Raw genomic sequence first — 24,269 nt, 5'->3', positions numbered from 1 at the left:
ACACACACACTCCATCTAAAGTGAGACATTATTTAGATATGATTTCCAACTAGTCCTCTCTCCTTTAACCAATCTATTCTTTTGAGGGGAAAGGCTGTATGGATACTTTGCTTCCATGTCTGTCTGTGTAACATTTGCAAGCAGTGCCCATGGGAGGCCAGAAGAGGGTGACAGATCCCCCGGGAGTAGAATTACAGACAGTTGTGAACCTGGAATCAAACCCAGGTCCTCTGGAAGAGTAACCAGTGTTCTTAACCACTGAGCTATTTCTTCAGCCCCAAAGTTTAATTTTCTTGAGTCGGTGTCCCAGAGTAGTCTTGAACTTTTGATATGTTGTTTTTCAAATTAAGGTAGAAATAAACTTGTATTTGAAGAGCCAGAACTTTAAAAGGGAAGAATTTACTTCTAACATGGATAAAACTTCAGTTTTTCATTAAGTTCTTCTATGTGTGCATCTTGTGTGTGCTTCGGGAGGGAAAAAGCTCAGTACCAAAAGTTAATGCTGGGTGTCTTCCTCAGTAGCTGCTGCTTTATTTTACTGAGGCAGGATCTCACAGGAACTTAAAGCTCTCCAGCTCTCTCAAGGTGACCACCGCACTCACTATCTAATACTTACCTGAGTCCTGGGGCTCTTACCTCCAGCCTTCATGCTTGCAAAGCAAGTGATTCAGTCACTGAGCCCTACTTCTTTTAAGTTTTGCCAAAAAGGATGTGTTGGAAAATTACCTCAATAAACCTTGGTCTTTTTAAAAGCTTTAAGTAAAATGTAACACCCAACTAAATTAAAATCTGTGTCATATACAAATTAAAAAAAAAAGAGAAACCCATTTTATCTGTTCAGCATTTACTGATTGTCTCTCAAAGATAAAACACTGGAGATAGCAGGCAACTACAGACTGTGGGGACAGAGAGGTGTGAGTGGGCTAAAGCGGAGGTGAGGACATGAGGAAGGAAAACAAGATGGTGGTGACTAGTGCAAGCTACTGGGGATATAAGCAGACTACATACGCTCTGTCTGCCAGCCCTTTAAAGTCAAATCACAGGATGAAAACTACCCATCAACTTTAAGATGTTAAATTATCCCAACAATAGAGAAATCAAAATATTTTATTCAGTGATCTCACATTCTAAAACCGGTCCCTTCAGAAGTTTACACAAGTGAAAATGATTAGCAGTTAAAGAGCTGACCATGCTTTTTCTGAGATAAACCAATCCCCTGAAATCATAACAGAGGCTGACCTGGTAGCATAGGGTCCCAGGCACCACCCCGAACCAGCTTGCCTAGAAACACCAAGGGGCTCAAGTTAAAGCCACCAAGAACCAAGCACAAATCTCAGGAGCATTCAAATGGTCATATAGCATTTTTTGAGGGCATCTTTGTCTCTGAGGAGTGTAGACTGTGTCATTCAGGAAGGGGGCCACTGTACTGAATACCTTGATAAACTGAGAAGTTTACTAAGTGGAGAGAGGCAGGAGGGTCAAGGACTCAATGTCGTCCGTGACACATAGCAAATTTGAGGCCAGCCTAGACTATGTGCAGCCCTGTCTGAAAAGAAAAGTTTCTGAGTGTTAAGGAGTCAATATTTCATTCAAAAGAGAAATACACAAAAGCAAAAAACAAAATATTTCATTCAAAGATTCTGAAAGATTTGAAATTAAGAAATAACTTTCAAAAGAAATTTTTGTTGTTTTAGGGAAAGAAACAGTTGGACAGGGTCTCAATATATAACCCAGCCTAGCCTCAAATTTGTGGCCCTCTGCAGGCCTTTGATTCCCAAGTGCTGAAATTTATAGGTGTACACACCTAGCTCAAAAGAAAGCCTTACTGATCTGAAAATATTGGACAATGTGCTAGAGAATTGCCAGTTTACAGCCCTAGAGTTGTACAGAAGTGACTAAGGGATGACGGCCTAAAGAATCTTCCATAACCTTCTTGCACTTCAGAAACAAACCAAATAGGGGTGGGGATGTAACTCACTTGGTAGAGGGCTTGCCTAACTAACATGTATGTACAAAGCCTGGACACACTGGATGAAATTGGATATAGTGGTATATGCAGGTAATCCCAGCACTGAGGTGGGGTAGGTTAATATGATCAGAAGTTTCAATTCTGATTCTTAGACCATGTGAACTGCTCTTGTATACCTTGTCATAGAACTAGACTGGTAAAACATTAATTCTTATGGCATAGCATTTGTTGTAGGACTTGACAAAGCAAACTTTTTATGTTCTAACTAAACTGGCCTATGAACTAGAGGTACAGCTTAGTGGTGAGCCAATGCCCTTTCCTACTAGGCAGAAGGTCCTGAGTTTGGTCCACAGCACTGCCAACAACTGTAATAAAATCAACCCATTTCCTGTAGATTTAATGTTTCTCTTATTTTTTGTTGTTGGGGTGTCTGTATGTGTATAAAAATGCTTGCCATGAAAGTCAGACACCTGAATTTACTCTCTGAATCCCAAAGTAAACAAATGAACATTGTCTTCTGATGGCCACGCATGTGCTATGACACAGGTTCTCCCATAACTTCTCATATACATACTAATAAAAGTAAAAATTTAAATTCAGAGTCAGGTAGTGGTGGCACAGGCCTTTAATCCCAACACTTGGGAGGTAGAGGCAGGCAAATCTCTGAGTTTGCGGAACTCTACAGAGTGAGATCCAGGGCAGCCAAGGCTACACAGAGAAACTGTCTCAACAACAACAACAACAACAACAACAACAACAACAACAACAACAACAAAATTCAGTCCATAATTCTTCATTTGCAATACTAAAGTGTGAAAAACCCTTAAAACTAAAATCTCCCTTAAAACTAAAATCTCCCATTAACTTTGGCAACAAACTTATTGCCCCACCCACCCCCATCTGTCTTAACAGACCCAAAACTCAGTTGTCACTGATGTCTCTCTGTCTCTCCCAAGTCTTAAAGTCTCTGCTGTTTTGTTTTTCTGTAACCATTAAAGTATTAAATGAATCAAAGATAGAAGTGTGAGGAACGAAGTGATGGCTCATCCTTTAAGAGAACTGGCCAGTATTCCAGAGGACCTGGGCTCAGGTCATCTATCTCAGTACCCATACACCTAATTCAACACCCATACAGTAGCTCCACCTGAAACTCCAATTCCAAAGGATCTGATGCCCTCTTCTGGCCTCAGACGGCACTACATACATGTAGTGCACAGTGCAGGCAAAATACCACTTACTAAGAAAACAAAGAAAACAAAACAAAACAAAAAAACAAAACAAAACAAAAAAGGAGGGGCTTGAGAAATGTCTTTGTTATAAAGAACTTATGCAAGCATAAGGACCTGAGCTCAGATCTCAGCACCTACAAAAGTGTACAAAGGTACTGTACACCTGTGATCCCAGTGTTGGATGGTGGGCATAGGAGGGTCCCACTGGTTTATCTGCCCAGCCAATTTAGCCAAATTGGCAAGCTCTAGGTTCAGTGAAAGGCTATTTCAAAAACTAAAGTGGAAAGCAATATATAATAATAATCTATAATGTACTGTATTATTTATTATATTATGTGTTATAGATCTTTTAAAAAATAAATGTTTTATTAGGCCGTGGGTATATTACTTCAGGCCCCCTGCTGGGCTGTCAAGAAACATGGCATGCATACATTCATTTATGCACTTTTAGGACATCTAGAATGCTCTTAATTTCAAAAGTTATCCAGTTTCCAAATTTCTGGATTACAAACCTTTCTTTCCTCAGAGAGCAACAAGGCCTGGTGGCATAGGCTTGAAATTCCCCTACTTTAGAAGCTAAGGTAGGGTTCCAAATTCAAGATCTGCTTGAGTTTCAAAGTGAGTTTAAGGTTAGCCTGGACAACTTAGAGAGACTTTGTCTCAAAGCAAGAGATAAAAAGGGACTGGGCTAGAAGCTCCTAGAAGTTAAGATACCAGTGAAAGAACCCCAAATTGGGGTGACTCTCGCTCCAGTCTCAAGAGCCCTGAGGCGGGTAAGGAGGGGTTGAGAAAGAGGGGGGTCAGGATCATGTATTCCCCCTGCTTCACCCACAGGATCTCATACGGTGTCAGCTTAAACCTTCCAGGGGTGTTCCGAGCACGGAACAGGGCGAAGGGAAGGAGAGCTGTCCAATCTTTCCCGCTGGTCTCTAAAGCTAATTTAGTCAAGGTCTCTTTTAAGGTTCTATTCATTCTTTCTACCTGTCCTGAGCTCTGGGGCCTGTAAGCACAATGTAATTTCCAATTAATCCCCAGCTGACTGGCCAGCCCCTGACTTACCTGGGCAACAAAAGCAGGTCCGTTGTCAGACCCGATTACCTTGGGGAGTCCGAACCGCGGAAAGATCTCTTCCAGGATCTTCTTGGCCACCACTTGAGCTGTTTCAGAGTGGGTAGGGAATGCTTCTACCCAGCCTGAGAAGATGTCTACGAACACTAGTAGATATTTATTACCATACCTGGCTGGAGTTATTTCTGTAAAGTCAACTTCCCAATGAGCCCTCGGTCTATCTCCTCTAAGCCTCTTGCCATGGAGAGACGGGGGTCTATTGGGGTTGACGAGAACACAGGCTTGGCAGCTCTGTACAACCTCTTGAGCTAAGTCTGGTAATCTCTGAACATAGTATTGAGAGGAGTTCACAAGCTCTATCAACTTCCTTGTACCTAGGTGGGTCAGACTGTGGAGGTTGGTTATGAAGTCGTGTCCCTCTTTGTTTGGGAGGACTTGTTTGCCATCTGCTGTCTCTGCCACACTGCAGGGAGAAAATCCTTGTACCCAATCAGACCGATGAAATTCTTCTAGCTCTTCTTGGGTATATTGGAAGCTAGAGTCTCTTAGGTTTAGGGGAAGCTTTTCGTTTACCACTGTCAGAATCACGGCCCCAAGCACGGCCTGTTTGGCGTTGGTGCCTGCCATACGGTTACCTCTGGCCACAGCATCCTGTCCCCCCTGATGTCTGGGACAGTGGATGATGGCTACCCTTCTTGGGAGGTGTACTGCCTCTAGGAGGCTGAGGATCTCATCTTTATTTTTAATCTCTTTTCCCGCGGACGTTAAGAGACCTCTCTGCCGGTAGATGGCCCCATGGACATGTGCAGTGGCGAAGGCGTAGCGGCTGTCAGTGTAGATGTTAATGTTTTTTCCTTCAGCCAGTCTCAATGCCTGAGTGAGGGCTATTAATTCAGCCTTCTGGGCTGAGGTGCCCTCAGGCAGTCCACTGGACCAGATGGTCCTTTTCCCATCCACCACTGCCGGAGCCTTTCTCTTTCCTTCTACCAGGAAACTGCTGCCATCTGTGAACCAGGAGGGGCAGCCCGGTAGGGGGACATCCGTCAGATCCTCTCTGGTACTAGAGGCCTCAGCCAAAATGTTGGCACACACATGTATTGGATTTTGACCTGTTGTCTCTGGGAGCAGTGTGGCTGGATTTAGGATGACAGGAGCGCCAAAAAACTCTATCATTTAGCAGCAGACTCTGGTAGTGAGTTAGGCGGGCATTAGTTATCCACCTGTCTGGGGGCTGCCGGATGATGCTTTCTAAAGCGTGTGTGGCTATGATCATTACTGGCTGATCTAGGGTTAATTTATCAGAGTCTTTTACCAGAATGGCTACTGCGGAGATGATTTTGAGGCAGGACGGCCAGCCGCTAGCCACAGGGTCTAGCTTCTTGGAGAGGTACGCCACGGGCCGTTTTCAGGGACCCAGGGTCTGGGTTAGCACTCCCTTTGCCACCCCTGCTCTCTCATCTACAAACAGCGTAAAAGGCTTGGTTAGATCAGGCAGGACTAGAGCGGGTGCAGTCAATAAAGCCTGTTTGAGGGCATCAAAGGCCGCTTGATGTTCGGGCTTCCACTGGAACTCAGTCTCTGACCTGGTCAAGGTGTGGAGGGGGGCAGCCAGCGTGGCGAACCCAGGAATCCACAGTCGGCAGAACCCGGCGGTGCCTAGGAATTCCCTCACCTGTCGAGGTGTCTGAGGTACAGGTATCTGGAGCACAGTCTTTTTCCGGGCTTCAGTGAGCCATCGCTTACCATCCTTGAGGATGTAGCCCAGGTAGGTCACCTCAGTGCGGCACAACTGCACTTTCTTCGCCGACGCCTGATATCCCAGACGGCCTAATTCAGATAGTAATAGTTCAGTCCCTTTTTGGCACTCACCCTGGTTTTCAGCCGCCAGAAGAAGGTCATTAACATATTGAAGGAGAGTTAGCTGTGGGTTGTCGGTTTGGAAAATCGTCAGGTCCCGATGTAGAGCCTCATCAAAGAGGGTGGGTGAATTCTTGAATCCCTGTGGTAGTCTGGTCCAGGTCAATTGTCCAGAATGTCCTGTCTCCAGGTCCTTCCACTCAAAGGCAAACAGATGCTGGCTGGTAGGATGTAGTCTCAGGCTAAAGAAAGCATCCTTGAGATCTAAGACAGTATACCATGTCCTCTCTGGTGGCAGAGTGCTGAGGAGGGTGTAGGGATTAACCTTTTTGAAACTCTGAGTTCTTCACCCTCTGGTGGCCAACCTACTCCAAACGTCGGCCACTCGGACTCGCAGTAGGTCTGCCAGCGTCCCTTTCTCATTTCCACGGACAAATTTTGGGCTCTAGTTTTAACTTCTGACCAATGGTTCAAAGTTTGGCTCAATGGAGTGGACACGGACTGTCCCATTGTGAAGAAGGAAAGAACTAAACACAAAAATGAAACTCCAAAAAGAAACAACAGTACGTCTACGCACGCTTGTCCGCGCCTGGATTGATATATCCAGCCGAATGCAACCTCGGACGGGGTTGGGTCTCGAATCCACCGCCTGGGTAGGAGAAGTTCTCCGTCTCCCTGATTCCAGAAAGTCACAGTCAGATCTCTTTGACTGTCAGTTGCCGGGTCCTTCTGACAAAATTCGGCTCTTGGAACGTCTTCCAGAGCTGCAGCCTGTGGGACCGGGGTGTCCCCCCTTCCGCTGCCCGAAAAATTTACAAGGGCGGCTGCACGGAGTAGAAATCCTGCATCTACTCCTAGGCGCCTGTACGGGGTGGGAATCCTTCATCCACCCCCGAGTGCAAACCTGTACGGGATCCCCGAGCGCACTCTCAACTCAAACCTATATGGGATCCCCGAGTATACTCTCAACTCAGACCTAGGCCAAGGCACAACGCACAGCACACAATACACAACGCACAGCACACAATACACAACACACAGCGGCCGCACTCAACATCCACACCAACATACCTCCAAGGGGCCTTCGGGTCCCCGGGGGCTACGCCAGATCCCGGACAAGCCCCCAAATGAAAGAACCCCAAATTGGGGTGACTCTTGCTCCAGTCTCGGGATGGCGTGCCCCAGGAAACACGAGTAGCCGATCTTGATGTAACAACAAGAGGCAGCTTTATTAATGAGATCTCGGCCTGACACGTATCTCACGCAGAAGATAGAGGAGCCGACCACGAGCCTTTAAAGGCAGGGGTTTATATAGGGAAAGCCAGGGGACTTCGCGAGGTTACACACAATTGGCTGATTCAAATGGTGTACAGTTACTTTTGGCGCAGAGCTACATCAGCAAAGAATATGTGCAATCTAGCATCTCAGCAATGTGGGTAGGGTGACTTATCTCACTCAGCAGGGGGATGACCCATCCTCAGGGAGTGAAGGAAGGGGAGGGGGTGGCTCCAGATGGCCAGTGTCCTTGGGGGCTGATAGCTGGGCCGGTGAGCCCTATCTCAAATTCTCTCAGGCATGTCTGGACTTTGTTTGTGACTAACTTTTTGAAATTTAACTCTTCACCAGCTTCTCTTACCTTTGCCACTCTTCTAGTTACTTCTTCTCAGAAAACAGATGACTTCTTACATCTTCTTTATTTTGTTGTTGTTGTTTTTAGTTTTTGAGACAGGGTATCTCTGTGTAGCCCTGGCTGTCCTGGAACTTACTCTGTAGACCAGGTGGTCTTAAACTCAATCATGTACCACCACGCCCAGCTGTCTCATACATTCTTAGCAATATATTTGCATCTAATAGCTTACTCATTAGAATATATTATTCAATCAACTAGGAGTGAGTTTAAAAACAAAAAAAACAAAAAACAAAGCTAGGCCTGGTAATGCAGGTCTGTAATATTCCAGTCCTGTCACAAGCTGAGGAAGGAGAGATGCAGACTCAAGGCCAGTCTAGGCAACCTCTTCTCAATCTTAAAAAACAAAAACTAAAAAGATACCAGGAATCCAGCCAAGTGGTACAGCATTTATGCAGGAGGCTCTAGGTTCAGACCTTAACTAGGTAACTATTGTCTTGTTTAGAGGGCAGAACTAAAGATTATAAAGACAAGGGATCTAAGAGGTCTACACAGAGACGGCATAGCAAAGACTCAGACACAAAAAGTATGTCAGCTGGGTTTGATTTTAAAGAATCAGGATTTTACTATCTTGCCCAGATTAGCCATGGAGCCTGGACTCAAACAACCCTGCCTCAGCTTGTCAGCAACCAAAACAGGTAAAAACCCCTGGCTTTTAGAAAACAGAGACCCCCGCCTCCACAAGAACCTCTGTAGCTCTCCTTCCCCCCACCCCCCACTTGCTTCCTGAAAAGGAATATGGAAACAATTAAAATAACTACTTCAGAAAGTGCTGTAGAGGTTAAGTTTATTAGCCACAAAATTTTAGGGCATGTAAATGAAGCTCTTCAGAAAAGGCCAAATTTTCTAAGTGCATAGAGAGATTTTATTTTATTTTATTTTATTTTATTTTATTTTTTGAGACAGGGTCTCTCTACATAGCCCTGGCTTTCTGGAACTCACTATGTAGACCAGGCTGGCCTTGAACTCAAGAGATCCACCAGTTCTGCTTCCCAAGTGCTGGGATTAAAAATGTGAGTCCCACACCTGCCAGAATTAAAGCAGGTAAATGTAAAACTGGAATGACTTGGGGGGGGGGGAGAAGAACACTAAAAGTAAACTTTAAAATATATGAACAATCGGGGCTGGAGAGATGGCTCAGCGATTAAGAGCACTGACTGCTCTTCCAGAGGTCCTGAGTTCAATCCCCAGCAACCACATGGTGGCTCACAACCATCTGTAATGGGATCTGATGCCCTCTTCTGGTGTGTCTGAAGATAGTGACAGTGTACTCAACATACATAAAATAAAGCATTTAAAAATGTATATGAAAATTGAATACTTAACATGATGTTTAAGGAAATACCCAACATGGATCTTGCTATGTAGACCAGACTAACTTCATACTCACAGAGATCCACTGCCTTGGCCTTCTTTGCTAAGGCATGTGTGTAGCACCACAAAAGGCTAAAATTGTTTCTTAACTTCAGGAGGAAGAGCAAGAATAGCTTGTATTTATTAATCATCGAGTCTATGATTGGCCATTATGGAGTCTCTACATTTTCAAATTTAATGTTTATCAGTATAGCTATAAGGAATGAATATCAGTATTAGCTATACGGAAAGGTTTCATTTTAACATTTTATGCCTGCGTAAAACTTTGATCCTATTCACCTCCTATTATCTACTTTACCAACAGTCCCCTTCCTATTTTACGCCTGCCTTGTGATCCAGGTGCTGAGGATCAAACCGGGATAGGCAAATGCTCTACCACTGAGCTGGAAGTTTTTTTTTTTTTAAAGATTTATTTATTTATTATAGATGAGTACACTGTCGCTGTCTTCATATACACCAGAAGAGGGCATCAGATTCCATTACAGATGGTTGTGAGCCACCATGTGGTTGCTGGGATTTGAACTCAGGACCTCTGGAAGAGCAGTCAGTGCTCTTAACCGCTGAGCCATCTCTCCAGCCCGAGCTGGAAGTTCTATGTGAATGCATACTTATCATTCTCCCATTAATTTTCCTGCGAATATAACTTGGTTCTTCATGACTGACTACTCGATTGTGTGTATCTAGCATTTTTTCTTTATCCATTCATGTAGACAGTCACCTAAACTGATTGTATAAATTAAGCCTTGTGAATATTGGTGCAGTAATAAAGGTTTGTAAGTACCTTTGTTTTACTTTTTATTTTTGGTTTTTCAAGACGGGGTTTGCCTGAAGTCACTCTACAGCAGAGGCTGGCCTCGAATTCAAAGATCCCTTGCTTCTGCCTCCTGAGTTCTGTGCTTAAAGGTGTGCACCACCACTGCCTGCTTGGTACCTTTATGCTGATTCAATCCTGTGGGTATTTACCTAGGAGAATCATTCTAATTTTGCTTTCCCTACAGCTACTCTGCTTGCATAGTACTTAAGGATATGCCCACAGTACATTTCTGATGACTTATTTACACTAACTTATGCGGTTGGTCTTATGATTCTTAAGATCAATCCTGTGTAAAGGACATCCCCCGTTTTCAGTATATCCTGATCAAGTTCACCCACATGGGCCACTAGTTTTTTTTAAGACAGTGCCCTCATCTGGGTTCGGTCCCCGGCTCCGGGGAAAAAAAAAAGACAGTGCCCTCACATAATCTAGGTTGGTCTTGAACTCACTACGAAGCTGAGGCTGTAGGCCATCAGTTTTGCTTACACTCATTTAACACACATTACTGAAAGGTAACCACGTACAACCCTCTGTTTTCTTGCCATAACCGGTGAGAACTCTAAGCTGTAGAAGATGACAGCTCCCGCAAAGGGAGGCAACTCCCTCGCTCTCCAGAGTCGCGATAAGCAATTACTGGTTGGGCGAACTTTCCTTAGGCCAAGACAAAGTATTGGGTGTCCTCTGATCCTGTCTCCTATGTGTAAATCTGGGAAAGCGAGCTTTTGCTAGTGTAAGGGACTACTACCCTAAGACTCGGAAAGTGTCTGAAAAGGGGGCTGTGCGGGAGGAAAGCTGAGGGCCTTCCTAGGCCCTCAAGAACAGCGTGGCACAAAAGGCCCGCCGCGGCCGGCCGCCTCCAGGTGCATCTCGGGAAGCGCCGGCCCCCGCGGCCGCTGTCTCTGGCACCCTCACACCGGTTCACTCCGGACAGGGATGGGCCAAACGCCCGACCACCTGCCTCCAGCAGCCCTTCCTCCGCTTCCGCGGCCTGGGGGGAGGGGGGTCTTTGTTCCCCGAGCGGCGTCCCGCCACCCGACTGTGTGAGGAGTGTCACCCGCAAACCCGGCCTGGAGAGGCGCAGGGCGCGGAGAGGTAGTCGGAGCCCTGAGCTTAAGTGCCCGGATCACGCGCGGCACGGGGCGGCCCGCCACGTCCCGGCCGCGCTCGCAGGCGGGAGGCTCTCCCGCGCAGGCGGTTCGCGCGGGCTCCGCAGGGCGCGCTGGCGGCGGGGCAGGGCAGGGCGGGGCGGAGCGCGCGGCCCGGGCGCGCACGTGGTGCCGACCGTCCTGCCCTTCGGCCAGGTCCCCGAAGACTCCGCACTCCTGCGGATGGGGAGCGCTCCCACTTCAGTCTCGAGAGGTGGTTAGCGCCAGGAGTCTGCGGAGAAAGGCTGCGCACGGCGCAAGAGCTTCCCGCGCGGGCTCCGTGAGGGAGCCGTAAGCAAGAGCGAAGTGGACGCTCGGCGGGGCGCGAGGACAGGGTTCACACGTACCTAGTCCAGGGGCTGAGGCGCCTTCCGGTGTGCGGCCGCGGCGAGCAGCCCCTCGTCGCCAGGCGGATGGCTCCGGCTCCGCACGTGGCGGGCGGCGCGCTCCGGAATGTTTACATTCTGCGGCCGCTCCACGTTGTGCTGCCGTCCTTTCCTGCCATTGGCCAGCTCCTCAGCCGCGGGCTTCGCTCCTCCCGGAGGGGCGGGCCCTCCGGCTCCCGCTCCCCAGCCTCTGAGAAGATTTGGGTGCCCCTCTCCTGTCCCTCGAGAGGCCTGGGCGGGACCGCGTCGCCTCCCCCTAAAAGCCGAGCTGAACCGCAGCCTGACACCCCGAGATCCAAGAGCTATCGTGAGGGGAACGGGCGTGAACTGGAAGGCTTGCGGGCGTCCGCGGTGGGCCACTAACACGGGGGAGGGGCCTCTCGGACGCTGCAGCCGCGGCGCGCGCAGGTGAAGCGCCGAGAGGGGCGGAGGAGCACGGTCCGGGAGGGCAGCCGTGCGGCCACTCGGCGCCCGCGCGCACTGAGGGCAGGGCGCGGCGCGCGCGGGCGAGCTGGGCGGGCGCGGGCGGGGGAGGGGAAGGCGCCGTCCGAGGTGTCAGTCTGCGGCGCATGCGTGCGGGGCGGTCCGGGCCAGGCCTATATATTGAGTTGGCGCCGGCGCCAGCTGAGCCGAGCTGAGGAGGGTCTGGCGCTGAGGAGGTACTGGGACAGGGGTGTGGGGGGGGGGGCGAAGGAACCTCATCTGACGGGAGCCGTGGAAGAGGAAAAATGGGGGATGGAGTGGGGACAAGGGATAGGAGACTGGAATTAAGGGGTCCCGAGGTCGGTGCCTGTCAGGAGGCCAAGGGGAGGCACGGGATGGAGTGTATCCCCAAATGAGAGGCCACGAAAAGCTTCTCTGGGAGCTTCTCTGTCCATCCTCATTTTGGGAAGGTCTCCCGCGTGGGAGGATTAAGGTGTGGGTCTCCTCACGGAGAAATTCGTAAGCCCTGTTTTCTCCTTTAACACCCCCCCCCCAAATTTCCTTCTGCTCTTTTGAAATTGAGGTCCCATCACCCCTGCAAGCGACACTACCCGCCGGGTGGGGCTGGGAAGGAGGGAAAGGAGCCTGGAGGACGTGACACCAGAAGGTTCCCTCCACCCCCTGCTTCCCCGCCACAGCCGCTCTCCAAATTGGCGCGGAACCGGCTTCTCCACAGCCCGCTCTTGGAGGCTCGGTCAGGCGCCTGGCGGGCTGAGTCCGGGACGAGCCTTTCCCACCCTAGTTGGACTGGGGAGTGCATGAATGACCCAGAAGATTGGCTAAAGGGTGCTAGGGTCCTCTGCACATTCCTTAACGCACTCACGTTCCCACTGGCCATTCAGCTAAGGAAATGAAAGCATGGACGTAAAATTACTGAGATACTAGTGTATTTCAGAAGATAGTGCAGTATTTCTTTTTAAAGGTTCAGGCCACCTTCTGGTAATGTTAGTTTTAGTTGGAACTTGAAGATTATGGATGACTATGTTCTTGATTTTACTTTTCTTCTCCCCCATTTAGAGGTTTCATAGGCCTCAAAGAAGAGAATGTCAAGACGCAGGTAACACTGTTAGTCTGGGAGACATGTTTCAAAATTTGCTGCTGCTTTTGAAATATCTGACTTACTAATTAAACGTCCTTTCTAAAATTCATCACAGTAGCCGTTTACAAGCTAAGCAGCAGCATGCCCGGCCCAACCAGCCAGACTCTCCACAAGAAGCCCAGATAATTCAGGCCAAGAAGAGAAAAACAGCACAGGTGATGTAAGGAACAAGAGGGAGAAAGGGAAGAATATTCCTTGCTTGAGACCTTAGTTTACATCTTCTTTTCTATTCTCCAGGATGTCAAAAAAAGAACAGAGGAGATCACCAAGAAGCATCAGTATGAGATTAGGGTAATGCAGAACTGGCCTGGGTGGGCTGGGGAAGAGTAAGAGTAGAATGGTGTGTTACTGCCTTACAGTAGGAAGAGTCTAATGATCTTAGAGGTGAACTTGGAGGAGTTCATGTGAGCCTGAGTCCTACAGCTGCAGGGTAGTTGGCCTAGAAGCAGCTGGCTCCCTTTTGTACATCCCTCCCTTTTGGAGCTGGCTGGTGTACCAGGGCCCGCCTATATACTGCTCTTTGTTCACTTTCTAACTAGAGTGGAGGGCCTGATAGCTCTGAGCGGGCATGAAAAGGATGTGAGGTCACTGTCAGTGTGGCACCCAGGCTTCAGTGTCCCTTCCTATGTGCTAACTTGGAGATGGTAATTTTCCTCTAAATGACTCCACTTGACTAGATCTTTTGATGTTTTTGCATTCAAGTATTAGAAAACACTTTAAACAGAGTTTTTATGTTTTTTTCTTAAAGTATCCTATTCTAGATTCCGAGAACAACTACTCTTGAAATTATTTTACTTTACAAATGCATTCGTTATTTCAGTACTTAATGCCTTGTATTACCAGGCTTCCTTATCTAACTGATGGAGACTAATATGAATTATATAGCTTTAAAAATTAAGTACGAACATCAAATTGGCTATCATTTGAGGATGCAGAACAAAGGCAAGGTTTCTTAATGCACTTACAGGTTTTTCTCTTTCTGTTTTGAAATGACAGAATTGTTGGCCACCTGTACTGTCTGGAGGAATCAGTCCTTGCATTATCATTGAAACACCCCATAAAGAAATAGGAACAAGTGACTTCTCTAGGTTTACAAACTACAGATTTAAAAATCTTTTTATTAATCCCTCACCTCTGCCAGATTTAAGGTAAAAAAATTTCAGTAACTTTATACCAAATGTTTAAGTGGTAGAATTAAAATAATGCTGTGTATTTTCTTTTGACTTTATTATAAAATAGGGAAACTGTTTGTTTGTTTGTTTTAGTATTTCCCTTACTGAGAGGTAAGCATGTATCATTCTCCATGAGACAATATCTGCAAATGATAGCAAGTAAAAGAGTTAAAACCCAAACCTGGGTTTTCCTTCACTTGTTTGGGAAGTGCTTCCAGACATAGCGGAACTGAACTCCTTTTTAAATTGTAGTTTAAATTTGTCTAGTTAAAGTGAGAACACTTTTAAATGAACAGCAACCCTACTTCTTACCAAGTTTACTATCAGTTATGATATGACTAAGAAGTATGGCTTATAGAAAACATTTATATAGTAGTTGACATTTGACTTGAATAAGCAAATTAATGGAGTCAGACAAACTATCTCTGTGCCTGATACTAAGTTCCACCTTAAAAATTATAAATGATGCTGCTTATATTTTCAAGTGTTGAAACAATGATCACTGTGATCATATGCTTATGTTTACATATACATCTATTTTTCTAGCCTTGCTTTAAGAGTTCTCTTGCTGGGTGGTAATGATGCATGCTAGCACTCAGGAGGCAGAACAGGCAGATCTCTGTTAATTCAAGAGCAGCTTGGTCTGCAGAGTTCCAGGATAGCCAGGGCTGTTGCACAGAGAAACCCTGCCTCAAAACCAGTTATCTTAAACCATAGCTTTTATAAATTATAAAAAATCAGATTATGTAGCATTCCTGAGATTTACCAGTAAGGTGGAAATCTTTCCATTTGTAATTGCAAGGTGGAGCTGGAGATTTGAAACTTGTACTTAGCTATTGTAAACAGAACTTGGATAGGTCACAACTATAAATTATGTGCTTTCCCCCCCACCCCTCCCCATGTAGCTGGGCATGTTCACAGGAGGTTTGGCAAAACATGCTACAAAAGGAAAGCAGATACGTGCATGACAAACATTTTGAAGTTCTGCATTCTGACCTGGAACCACAAATGAGGTCAATACTTTTAGACTGGCTTTTAGAGGTATGTTCTAAAAGATAGAAATTTCTATTGCACCTATGACCGAAAAATATTTGTATGGGTATGTACTTCCATGAGACTTCAGAGTATGTTGTCCACACCTAAAGTAGATGACGACTTGATTTTTTTTTCCCTTGTAGTGGTAGGGATTGAACCCAGGGCCTTGTATGCTAGACCAGCGCTGAGCTATAACCCCAGACCTTTTATAAGAATAAAATCAGGATTTGGGAGCATAGCTCAATGGTAGCGTGCACTCAGTACCAAAGCAAAGAGTAAAGTCCTAAGAACACATCTAAATATAACCCAAACTAAAATCAGAAATCAGTGATGTCTGTTAGATTTCTTTCCAGTTGAGGGTACTCAAGGTGAATGGAATGTAGCATTGACTAGGTTTTGTATACAGGCATACAAAGGACCAGCTTAGGCTTCAGAGGACACCAGACATCCCTTTTCTGCCATGAATTTTGGTTACCCTGGGGCCTTAAGCCCTTTACGTCATATTTAGCTTCCTTTGTAATGTGCTCTCCTGTTCCTTTCAGAAATACTCTGTATTCCTGGGTATGGATGGTAGTATATCTCTGTAATCCACTAGGGCTGAGGCAGGAAGATTGGGAGGTGAAGGCCAACTTGGCCTAAGTTCCAGATCAGATGGATTACACAGTGAAACCTTGCATCAAAACAGAAAAATACACCATTGATTTAAGGGAATATCAGTAATTCTGAATGCCTATACATCTATGCAAACATTTTTTCTTATTTGTATCATTGTAAATTACTTGATGTTAAATTGGTTTTCTTCCGACTCTGGATTATCTGCTCTGTAGTCTGATGGGAGATGGTGGATTGAGGAAAGAAGATTTACAAATTTCAAGCAAATCAGGGCAGGTTACAGTGATATGCCTCAAAATAAGGGGCAGGTGGGATTATATGCTTAGTGGTGAAATGTTTGCCTAACACATGGTGAAGCCCAGGGTTTAATCCCTAATATGGGGAGGAAGACAGGGTGAACCTCTTGGTAGATAAAGGTATGTATAGCTCAGAAATGTTTCCAAGACTATAAAATGAGATCGTTGTCCTTAAAAATGATCCACTGTTACTATGGAAAGGAAACAAAAGTTGGGTTTGCCTATTTTCTTTCTTTTTTTTTTTTTTTTTAAGTCTCCCTGCCAGGGTTTGCCTATTTTCATTTGGGGGATTTTAAAATTGAACATGAGGTCCATTTCTAGTAATAATGACATCAGTATGGTTAGGTATTATGTTAACTAAAAGTTTTACTTTGTATACTGACACAAATATTTTCAGTCTAAGTATGTAAAAAAAAAAGTTTATTGTTTGAGAAATCCTAAAGGTATCTCTTTGAAATACAACATCTATTCCTGATTTTAAGATTTTACTTTTATGTGTAAATGTGAGTGCAGTTGCCCAAGGAGTTCAGAAGACAGGCATTAGCTCTATCACTGAGGTTATAAACAATGGTGAGCTGCCTAAACTCTGGTTCTAGGAACCAGTACAAGCAAGTTCTTTGCTACTGAGTCATTCTCCAAGCATCACATTCCTGATTTTCAGAAAGGTAGATAATTGGCAACCCATTTCATGGAGTAACATTGAAAATTAAACTTTCCTTTAAATGTGAGAATGGCAATATTTATTAGCAACAACAGTGAAACGTGAGGGCAATTCCCACTAACACGGGAAAAACATGAGATCTTATCACCAATGTTACTAAATTAGCCTGTAATAAAATATGAAAAATAGTAACTTCTGGAAAAACTGTAAAACTAGGAAAGCGAGGATAACAAGCTCGCCCTGTCTATTAGTCCATGTCATTCCCTCCCTTATGTTAATAATGGCATCCTGAAAACAAAACAGCCTCAAAGTGGCTCATAATTTGGTATAGTAAATATGACTTTCTATTTTGGATAAATTCTGGAAATAATGTTGAATATTTGGTTCTTTCAGGTCTGTGAAGTATATACTCTTCATAGGGAAACATTTTACCTTGCCCAAGACTTTTTTGACAGATTTATGTTGACACAAAAGGATGTAAATAAAAATATGCTTCAACTCATTGGGATTACCTCATTGTTCATTGCTTCCAAACTTGAGGTGAGTTCTTAAATTTCATGGAGGTAAATTTACTGTAAATTTAGTTTTTAGGTAAATACATTAATCTCAGGATACTGTCATTTTCTGAACTAAATCTTTATGGAAAAAGAATTGCTTTATTCTTTATAGTGGGGATATAAGGTCAATGTTACATAATTATATAGCACCAGTTTAGAAAGTAAACAAATGAAAGAAATATGCTGAGTCAGAATAATGGTCTTCAACCTCACTCTGCTGCTTGAAGATGACCTTATTGTTCCTGCCTCAGCCAACCAAGTGACAGGACTACAGGCTTATATGCAGTGTCTCTTACACATTGGACAAGCACTCAAATAAATGAGCCACATCCCCAGTCCAAGACCCTATTTGTTGAATGTCTTGTTTTAGTCTGATCACCAGGCAGTATTAAAAAAGTTACTATTTCTTAATTGAAACAACAGATTAAGATTGGAATACAAGATCAACTCCAGAAAGATAAACCTTGAAAATAAGTACAACAGTAACAGATAATTACATACCAAAAAATTTTATGCGTTTTTCTGATTTAAACTATTTTGTGAAGCTGTCCTTAAACCTGAAGCATTCATATATATATATACATATATATATATAATTTTCTGTTTTTATTTACATTGTGCTTAATAAAAAAATTTCTAAATTAAAGGAAATCTACGCTCCCAAACTCCAAGAGTTTGCTTATGTCACTGATGGTGCTTGCAGTGAAGTAGATATCTTAAAGATGGAACTCAATATATTAAAGGTAATAATTATGTCCTTTTTTGATTGCAGTTTTATAATATAGCAATTATGAGTGAACTTTGGATAGAAGAGAAAGCCAAACTTAAGGACCAATGAAATGATTCAGTAAGCTAATGGGACTTACTGCCAGGCAGGCATGACATCATATTGATCAATGGGGAACCCACATGATGTAAAAAGTGTCTTTTTAATCTTCACCTACTTGTCACATCATGTGCCCACCCCAAATTCAATATAATTTTGAACAAAATTTTAAGAAGAAACAAAATTGGGGTTTTAGTCTGAGCATTTAATTCTAAAAGGTTAACACAAAAATAGATATTGGTTAATGATTGGTAGAGAAATTTAATTAACTTCTAAACTCTTACTAATATATATATATATGTACACATACATACACATATGTCATAATTAATGGGCATTTTAAATTTTCATTGACAGGCATTAAAATGGGAACTTTGTCCAGTAACAGTCATTTCCTGGTTGAATCTTTTTCTCCAAGTTGATGCTGTTAAAGACATTCCTAAGGTTCTTCTACCTCAGTATTCTCAGGAGACGTTCATCCAGATAGCTCAGGTATTGACCCCGTTATTGAACACATAAGTCATAAACAGTCATGAACTACACAACACAATGGCATACTGAGATAAATCTTTGTCATCAAGAAAACGTTTGACCCATAAAATTCTATTTCAAGTATTTACATTGCTTAATAATTCTAGAAAAAGATCTATTTTTTTAGGATTTGGGATTAAAATAAAAATCTCTTTGATATGAAATGGGGGAAAATTATGTTTTCAGCTAGTTGTCTTTAGGCTTTTTGTTCTGTTTTTCAAGACAGAATTTCTCTTGCAAGAGCCCCGGCTGTCCTGCAACTTTGTTCTGTAGACCTTAGCCCCAGAGCCACCTGCCTCTGCCTGGCCTGCTGTGCTTTAATTCTGATTAAATTTTCCTAGGCCAGCATATTCTAACAGAGTAACTAAAGAGGTTGAGGATTCCATTCTTTACAATAAGTAAGATTTGAAGGCTGTACTTCTGTGAAGACAACCTTTAATTTTATTCTATGTAGGATGTAAAATTGACATTTGGTGATGAGTATTAAGTCATTTGGATTAGAATTCGTGTTTTAAATCTGTAAGTCAATCTGTAAGTTGTGGAATATTTCTAGTATATAAGTTTTAATATTCCTATCCCAGAATTTTGAAAATGCTCCAAAATTGTAATTTTTTAAGATTTATGAGTACACCGTCACTCTTCAGACATACCAAAAGAGGGCATCAGATCCCATTACAGATGGTTGTGAGCCACCATGTGGTTGCTGGGAATTGAACTTGATGTCCTCTGCAAGAGCAGTCAGTGCTCTTAACCACAGAGTCATCTCTGCAGTCACCAAAATTGGAATTTTTGATTGTGAAAAATTCACACTTGACTTCAGGTCACAAAGAACAGGCACATTAAAACTATTCTATAAAATTGAGTATCTATGTATAAGCATGTATATAAGTGAACTGAGTTCTGACATGAGTTCCAGCTCCCAAGAGATCTCATATACTTATAAATACCTCAAGATTCCGAAACACCCAGATTGGAAAATACTGGTCTCATGTATTAGATAATAATCTGTGGTAGCATTTCACTTCCAACTCCTCCAGTTTCTACCACCACCTTGACTGATGTGTGAGTACAAATACAGTTTTATTCAGTGACAGGCCATTAACTTAACCCTCTGAAATCTGGCCTTTACACCAGATTTCACTGCTACTTTTCCTTTATCTGAAGGCCCTGTATAACATAGCAAAGCTACTACTTTTAGATTTCCTTGCTTTCCACTGCCCACCTTGGACAAGGAAGGAAGATGTTCTTTGCTTATTTTATGAAAGTGTTACCTAATTTAATCTAGATGAAGTGTTCACCCTTCTAATAGTTATCACTGTGTTCCTACAATCCAATTGTTTTTATTCCCTTCCCTATAATCCTGAGACTGGGTGGTAGCTTATTTACTTTAGAGTTATATGTAAAATAGGGACATATTTACATTTCTCTTAAATTACTTTTGCTTTTTCCTTGTCAGCTTTTAGATCTGTGCATTCTAGCCATCGACTCTTTAGAATTTCAATACAGAATTCTGGCCGCCGCTGCCTTATGCCATTTTACTTCCATCGAAGTGGTTAAGAAAGCTTCAGGTAAGACTATTTCGTTGACTTCTCACCTGTTCACAACTTTTAATGGAACTTTAACACCTTACCAAACACAAAATAAAACAATTTAGTTAATTTTTTTTTTTTTTTTGGTTTTATTTGGCTAGAAGTGCTTAACCCTTAGTGTATTTCCACAATCAGAAAAATACAACTATTTGAAGCAAATACCAAAATTCTACTTTGTATGAATAGGCACTGGGTTTTAAATCTTAGAAGTGAGCCTGGAAAGATGGATCAGTGGTTAAGAGCACATACTGCTCTTAAAGACCCAGGTTTGATTCCTAGCCCTCACATCTAATTCTAGCTCCAGAACATCTAACACAGTCTTCCGATCCCTGGGCACTTGTGCACACGTAACATATTCACATAGTTATAAATTTTTAAAGCAAACAAGCCCAAAACAAAACAAAACAAAAAACAAAAAACCAACCCACACTCAAGAGAGTCGGATGAGTAGCAAGAGCCTGTAATCCCAGCACTGGGAGGCTGACCCAGAAGGGAAGCCACCCTGGGCTACAGAGAAGCCTTGAGAAAATTATCAATTCTTTCAGCTTTAGCATCATGTAAGAAACACAGTTTGATTAACGCTGTATTAACTGTTTAAATGTAGGTTTGGAATGGGATGACATCTCAGAATGTGTAGACTGGATGGTGCCTTTTGTCAGTGTTGTAAAAAGTGTAAGTCCAGTGAAGCTGAAGACTTTTAAGAAGATACCCATGGAAGACAGACACAATATCCAGACACACACAAATTACTTGGCTTTGCTGGTATGGTTTTTGTTTGCTTTATCTTTCACTGTTTTTTAAAATCTTGCTATTTAGTTAAGTCCTGAAACTAATGGAGCTGAAGTTAGCAAAGTTTAGCTAAGGTCTGAAACTAGTGTGCATTACTACTTAGACAGTTATATAGGATGATAAAGGGGGAATTAAAACGTAAGGGAGATAATTAACACAGTCTTGGTGATATGGGCCTAGGGTGCACACTAACTAGCACTAGAGAGGCTGAGGCAGAAGGATCAACACTGGCCTGGGCCACATAGTAAGACCCTGTCTCAAGAAAAATATTACTGTTAAACAGCTTAAAAATGAAGACCAGCAGCCCAGACAAGAAATTAGAACTTTTTGTTGTTGAGACAGGGTTTTACTGGAATAGCTATATAAACCAGGCTGACCTCTAACTCAGAGATCCCCCTACCTCCCAAATGCTAGGACTAAAGGTGTGTACCACCACCACCCAGCCAAGATAGAGTCTTAAGTTTGGATAGAAACACATAAGTAGAAGTCTAGTTTTACTGCATACTTGTTTTATCTTAACTGTTAATTACTAAATAATTCCTTCACGTGTACAGAATGAAGTAAACTATGTGAACATCTTCAGAAAAGGAGGGCAGTTGTCACCAGTGTGTAATGGAGGTATCATGACACCACCGAAGAGCACTGAGAAACCACCAGTAAAGTACTGAGGTTAACACATTGGAATGATGGAGAGAGTCTGATACAAATGAGTTACAGGAAAGTAGTGCTGTGACTATCCTTGCCTAAGGAGTTACACTGCCATTCTTTTATTTTAAAATGATGTCAATTTGGCACTAAATGCCTAGGATGCACAAAATCCTGGGTTCAATCCCCAGCACTACAAAAGAACAAAACAAAAAACTTCAAAAAATTGGCACTAAAGAAATATTTCCTATAAAAGAGAACTTGTTTACAAATGTGACTTCACTCCCAAGAATAGTGGATGGAAGCCAACAACAATTTATGCTATAGCAGTTGTTTGTTTGTTACTGTGTTTCTTTAAAATTCAGTGTTATTGTGTTTCTTTTGATGAACTAGGAATTTTATCATTGGAATATGGACTAGACTAGTGCTACCTTAAAGGATACATTAGCTGACACAGGAACTTTGAATCTAGATTTTATATTCTTAAATTCCTATACTCTTGAATGGTGCAATTTGTTTTTTGAAAATAAAATTTAAGCTTAATTACAAAGATTGTTTTGTAATAAAGTGGCTAATTTATCTAAAGCTGTAGCAAAACAATGATAAAACTTGAATTTTTATGAATGGTAAAGTTCAATATGTTTTTAACTAGTTTGTTTGCCTTAATATTTCTTAATCACTAAGGCACTGAACCAAATGTTTAAACTGTGCTCTAAATGGGAGAACCAAAGAAATTATATACAAGATAAATGCTTTGGCTTCTTCTACTCGGGGGGGGGGGGTGTTTTACTTGATAGAAAGGTTGCTTTATAATCCTTTTGTGTATCACAATTTGGGTAAAATTAAACACTTTTTCAAACTATATAAGAAAGTCACTTTATTACACTAAGATATCCCTAAGGCGCTTTATGTTTGTAAAACTGGTGGTCCATTTTTAATATTATGAGATGAGGACTGTGTCAACATGGTAAAACTTAACATATGACCTAAACTTCTATTTTCTTATGGCAGAAAAATATTAAATGTATGCTGACTCCTAGAAATTTATTTATTTAAACTTGCTGTATATAGAATAGCTACTTATACATTAAATATTTTAAGTTAGCCTTTGAAAAGGAAATTTGGGCCTAAAAAATGTTAATTTCATTAGATAAAAGTGGTACCAGACTGCCAGATTATCAGACATGTGAACCTTTGTCTCTCTTTGAAAAATTATAAACTATTGTTAAGATATGAAGTTTTTGTATACTTTTTGTTTATAAACTAATTTGTTTCAGTTTGTTTTGGTTAAAAAGAAAGCACCACTAAATTGTACATATGTATTATATAAACTTAATCTTTTAATACTGTTTACTTTTAGCCCATAGTTTAAAAAATAAAATTAAAAAAAAATTAACTAACTGCTTAAAAGTAAAGTTTTGCCATTGCTTGTAGAAACTTCTTTTTCCTTCTCTGTGCTGCCAGCTGTAGTACTTCTTCAGGGTTGCTTGCATTCAATTCTGTTTGGCCAATGGCTTTGATCTTAAAACAGAAAAGTGTTATTAGAAGTTTGGAAAAATTTTGTCATAGTAGTACACATAAGTCAAAGTTAAAAATAACTAAATCAAATTAAAAACTACAGAAAAAAGTGGCATTATTACATTGATCCACTTTTAAAATTTCTTTAATTTACACAGTTACCCGGGACATTTTCTTACACTAAATAAATTTCTGTATGCTTATATGACTGCGTATAAGATGGTTGTCTTTAGTACCGACATCTTTATAGTTAAACTAAGTCTTCAACAGAATAGGTTGGAAGAAATCACAAGTCATGTTTCATAAATGTGCAAAGTAGCTATGTTCTTGGAAGTAATTGGAAGCACCATGAACTACTAAATATTCATAGTGGTTTTCTGCTAAGTTTAGAAACTAAAAATCTAGTTTTGTGTTAAAAGACTATCTTAAAGTTAGAATTAGAACTTGCTGGATCAAGGAATGCATGTGGGCAAAAGCTGGTAGTGGGTGGTAATAAGTTAAACAAACCATGGTATCTCAGACAATTGGTAAGGAAGCCCAGGTATTTGAGAGAAATCACACTTCATGTGGGTACTGTAAAAATTGTGAAAGGATTAATAAGGAATAATGGGGCTGAGTGAACAGCCCCGAGACAGAGCACTTAACTAACCCATATCCACGAGGCCATGGGCCTCTCTTTCTAGCTCTGTGACCAAAAGAAGGCCCAAGCACTAACTTTAGAAAATGAAATGTAGGGGTTGGGGATTTAGCTCAGTGGCCCTGGGTTCGGTCCCCGCTCTGAAAAAAAAAAAAAAAAAAAAAAAAAAAAAATGTTAAGGACACAAAGGAGGTAACTACAAGAAAGCATAGAGCTATAGTGAGGGGTGGGGGTGGGGGGATGAATAGAACGATCAATGATCTAATGAAAGAAGCCACAGGTAAACAGTA

The 24,269-nt window shown here is 42.5% G+C and overlaps 2 protein-coding genes across 4 annotated transcripts in view; one reads left to right on the top strand and one right to left on the bottom strand.

The window, feature by feature from the left end:
• The first annotated feature begins 11,803 nt into the window (after positions 1 to 11,803).
• Ccne2 (cyclin E2) lies at positions 11,804 to 23,545 on the top strand. 3 transcript variants are annotated; one of them, XM_032905964.1, is made up of 12 exons: positions 11,804 to 11,937; positions 13,030 to 13,069; positions 13,167 to 13,266; positions 13,349 to 13,402; positions 14,108 to 14,259; positions 15,189 to 15,324; positions 17,281 to 17,427; positions 18,092 to 18,187; positions 18,628 to 18,762; positions 20,258 to 20,369; positions 20,995 to 21,152; positions 21,734 to 23,239. In XM_032905964.1, exons 2-12 carry the CDS (start codon positions 13,056 to 13,058, stop codon positions 21,845 to 21,847), a joined length of 1,218 nt encoding a protein of 405 aa, XP_032761855.1. In that variant the 5' UTR covers positions 11,804 to 11,937; positions 13,030 to 13,055; the 3' UTR covers positions 21,848 to 23,239. The 3 variants fall into 3 exon arrangements, with proteins under 3 accessions (XP_032761855.1, XP_032761845.1, XP_032761865.1); XM_032905954.1 differs by lacking the exon at positions 11,804 to 11,937 and adding an exon at positions 12,099 to 12,188 and having other exon boundaries at positions 21,734 to 23,545; XM_032905974.1 differs by lacking the exon at positions 11,804 to 11,937 and adding an exon at positions 12,127 to 12,188 and having other exon boundaries at positions 13,170 to 13,266.
• Positions 23,145 to 24,269, bottom strand: part of Ints8 (integrator complex subunit 8) — a 46,565-nt gene continuing 45,440 nt past the window's right edge. The window contains exon 27 of the mRNA XM_032905941.1: positions 23,145 to 23,345. Within this exon, the coding sequence (XP_032761832.1) occupies positions 23,229 to 23,345 (117 nt within the window). The 3' untranslated portion in view covers positions 23,145 to 23,228. The remainder of the gene's footprint in view (positions 23,346 to 24,269) is intronic.

This window comes from Rattus rattus, chromosome 1 (genome assembly GCF_011064425.1).
Source record: "Rattus rattus isolate New Zealand chromosome 1, Rrattus_CSIRO_v1, whole genome shotgun sequence".
Classification (NCBI taxonomy): Eukaryota; Metazoa; Chordata; class Mammalia; order Rodentia; family Muridae; genus Rattus; species Rattus rattus.
Note: the sequence above shows the minus strand (reverse complement) of the source record. Positions and strands in the feature narration are given on the sequence as shown.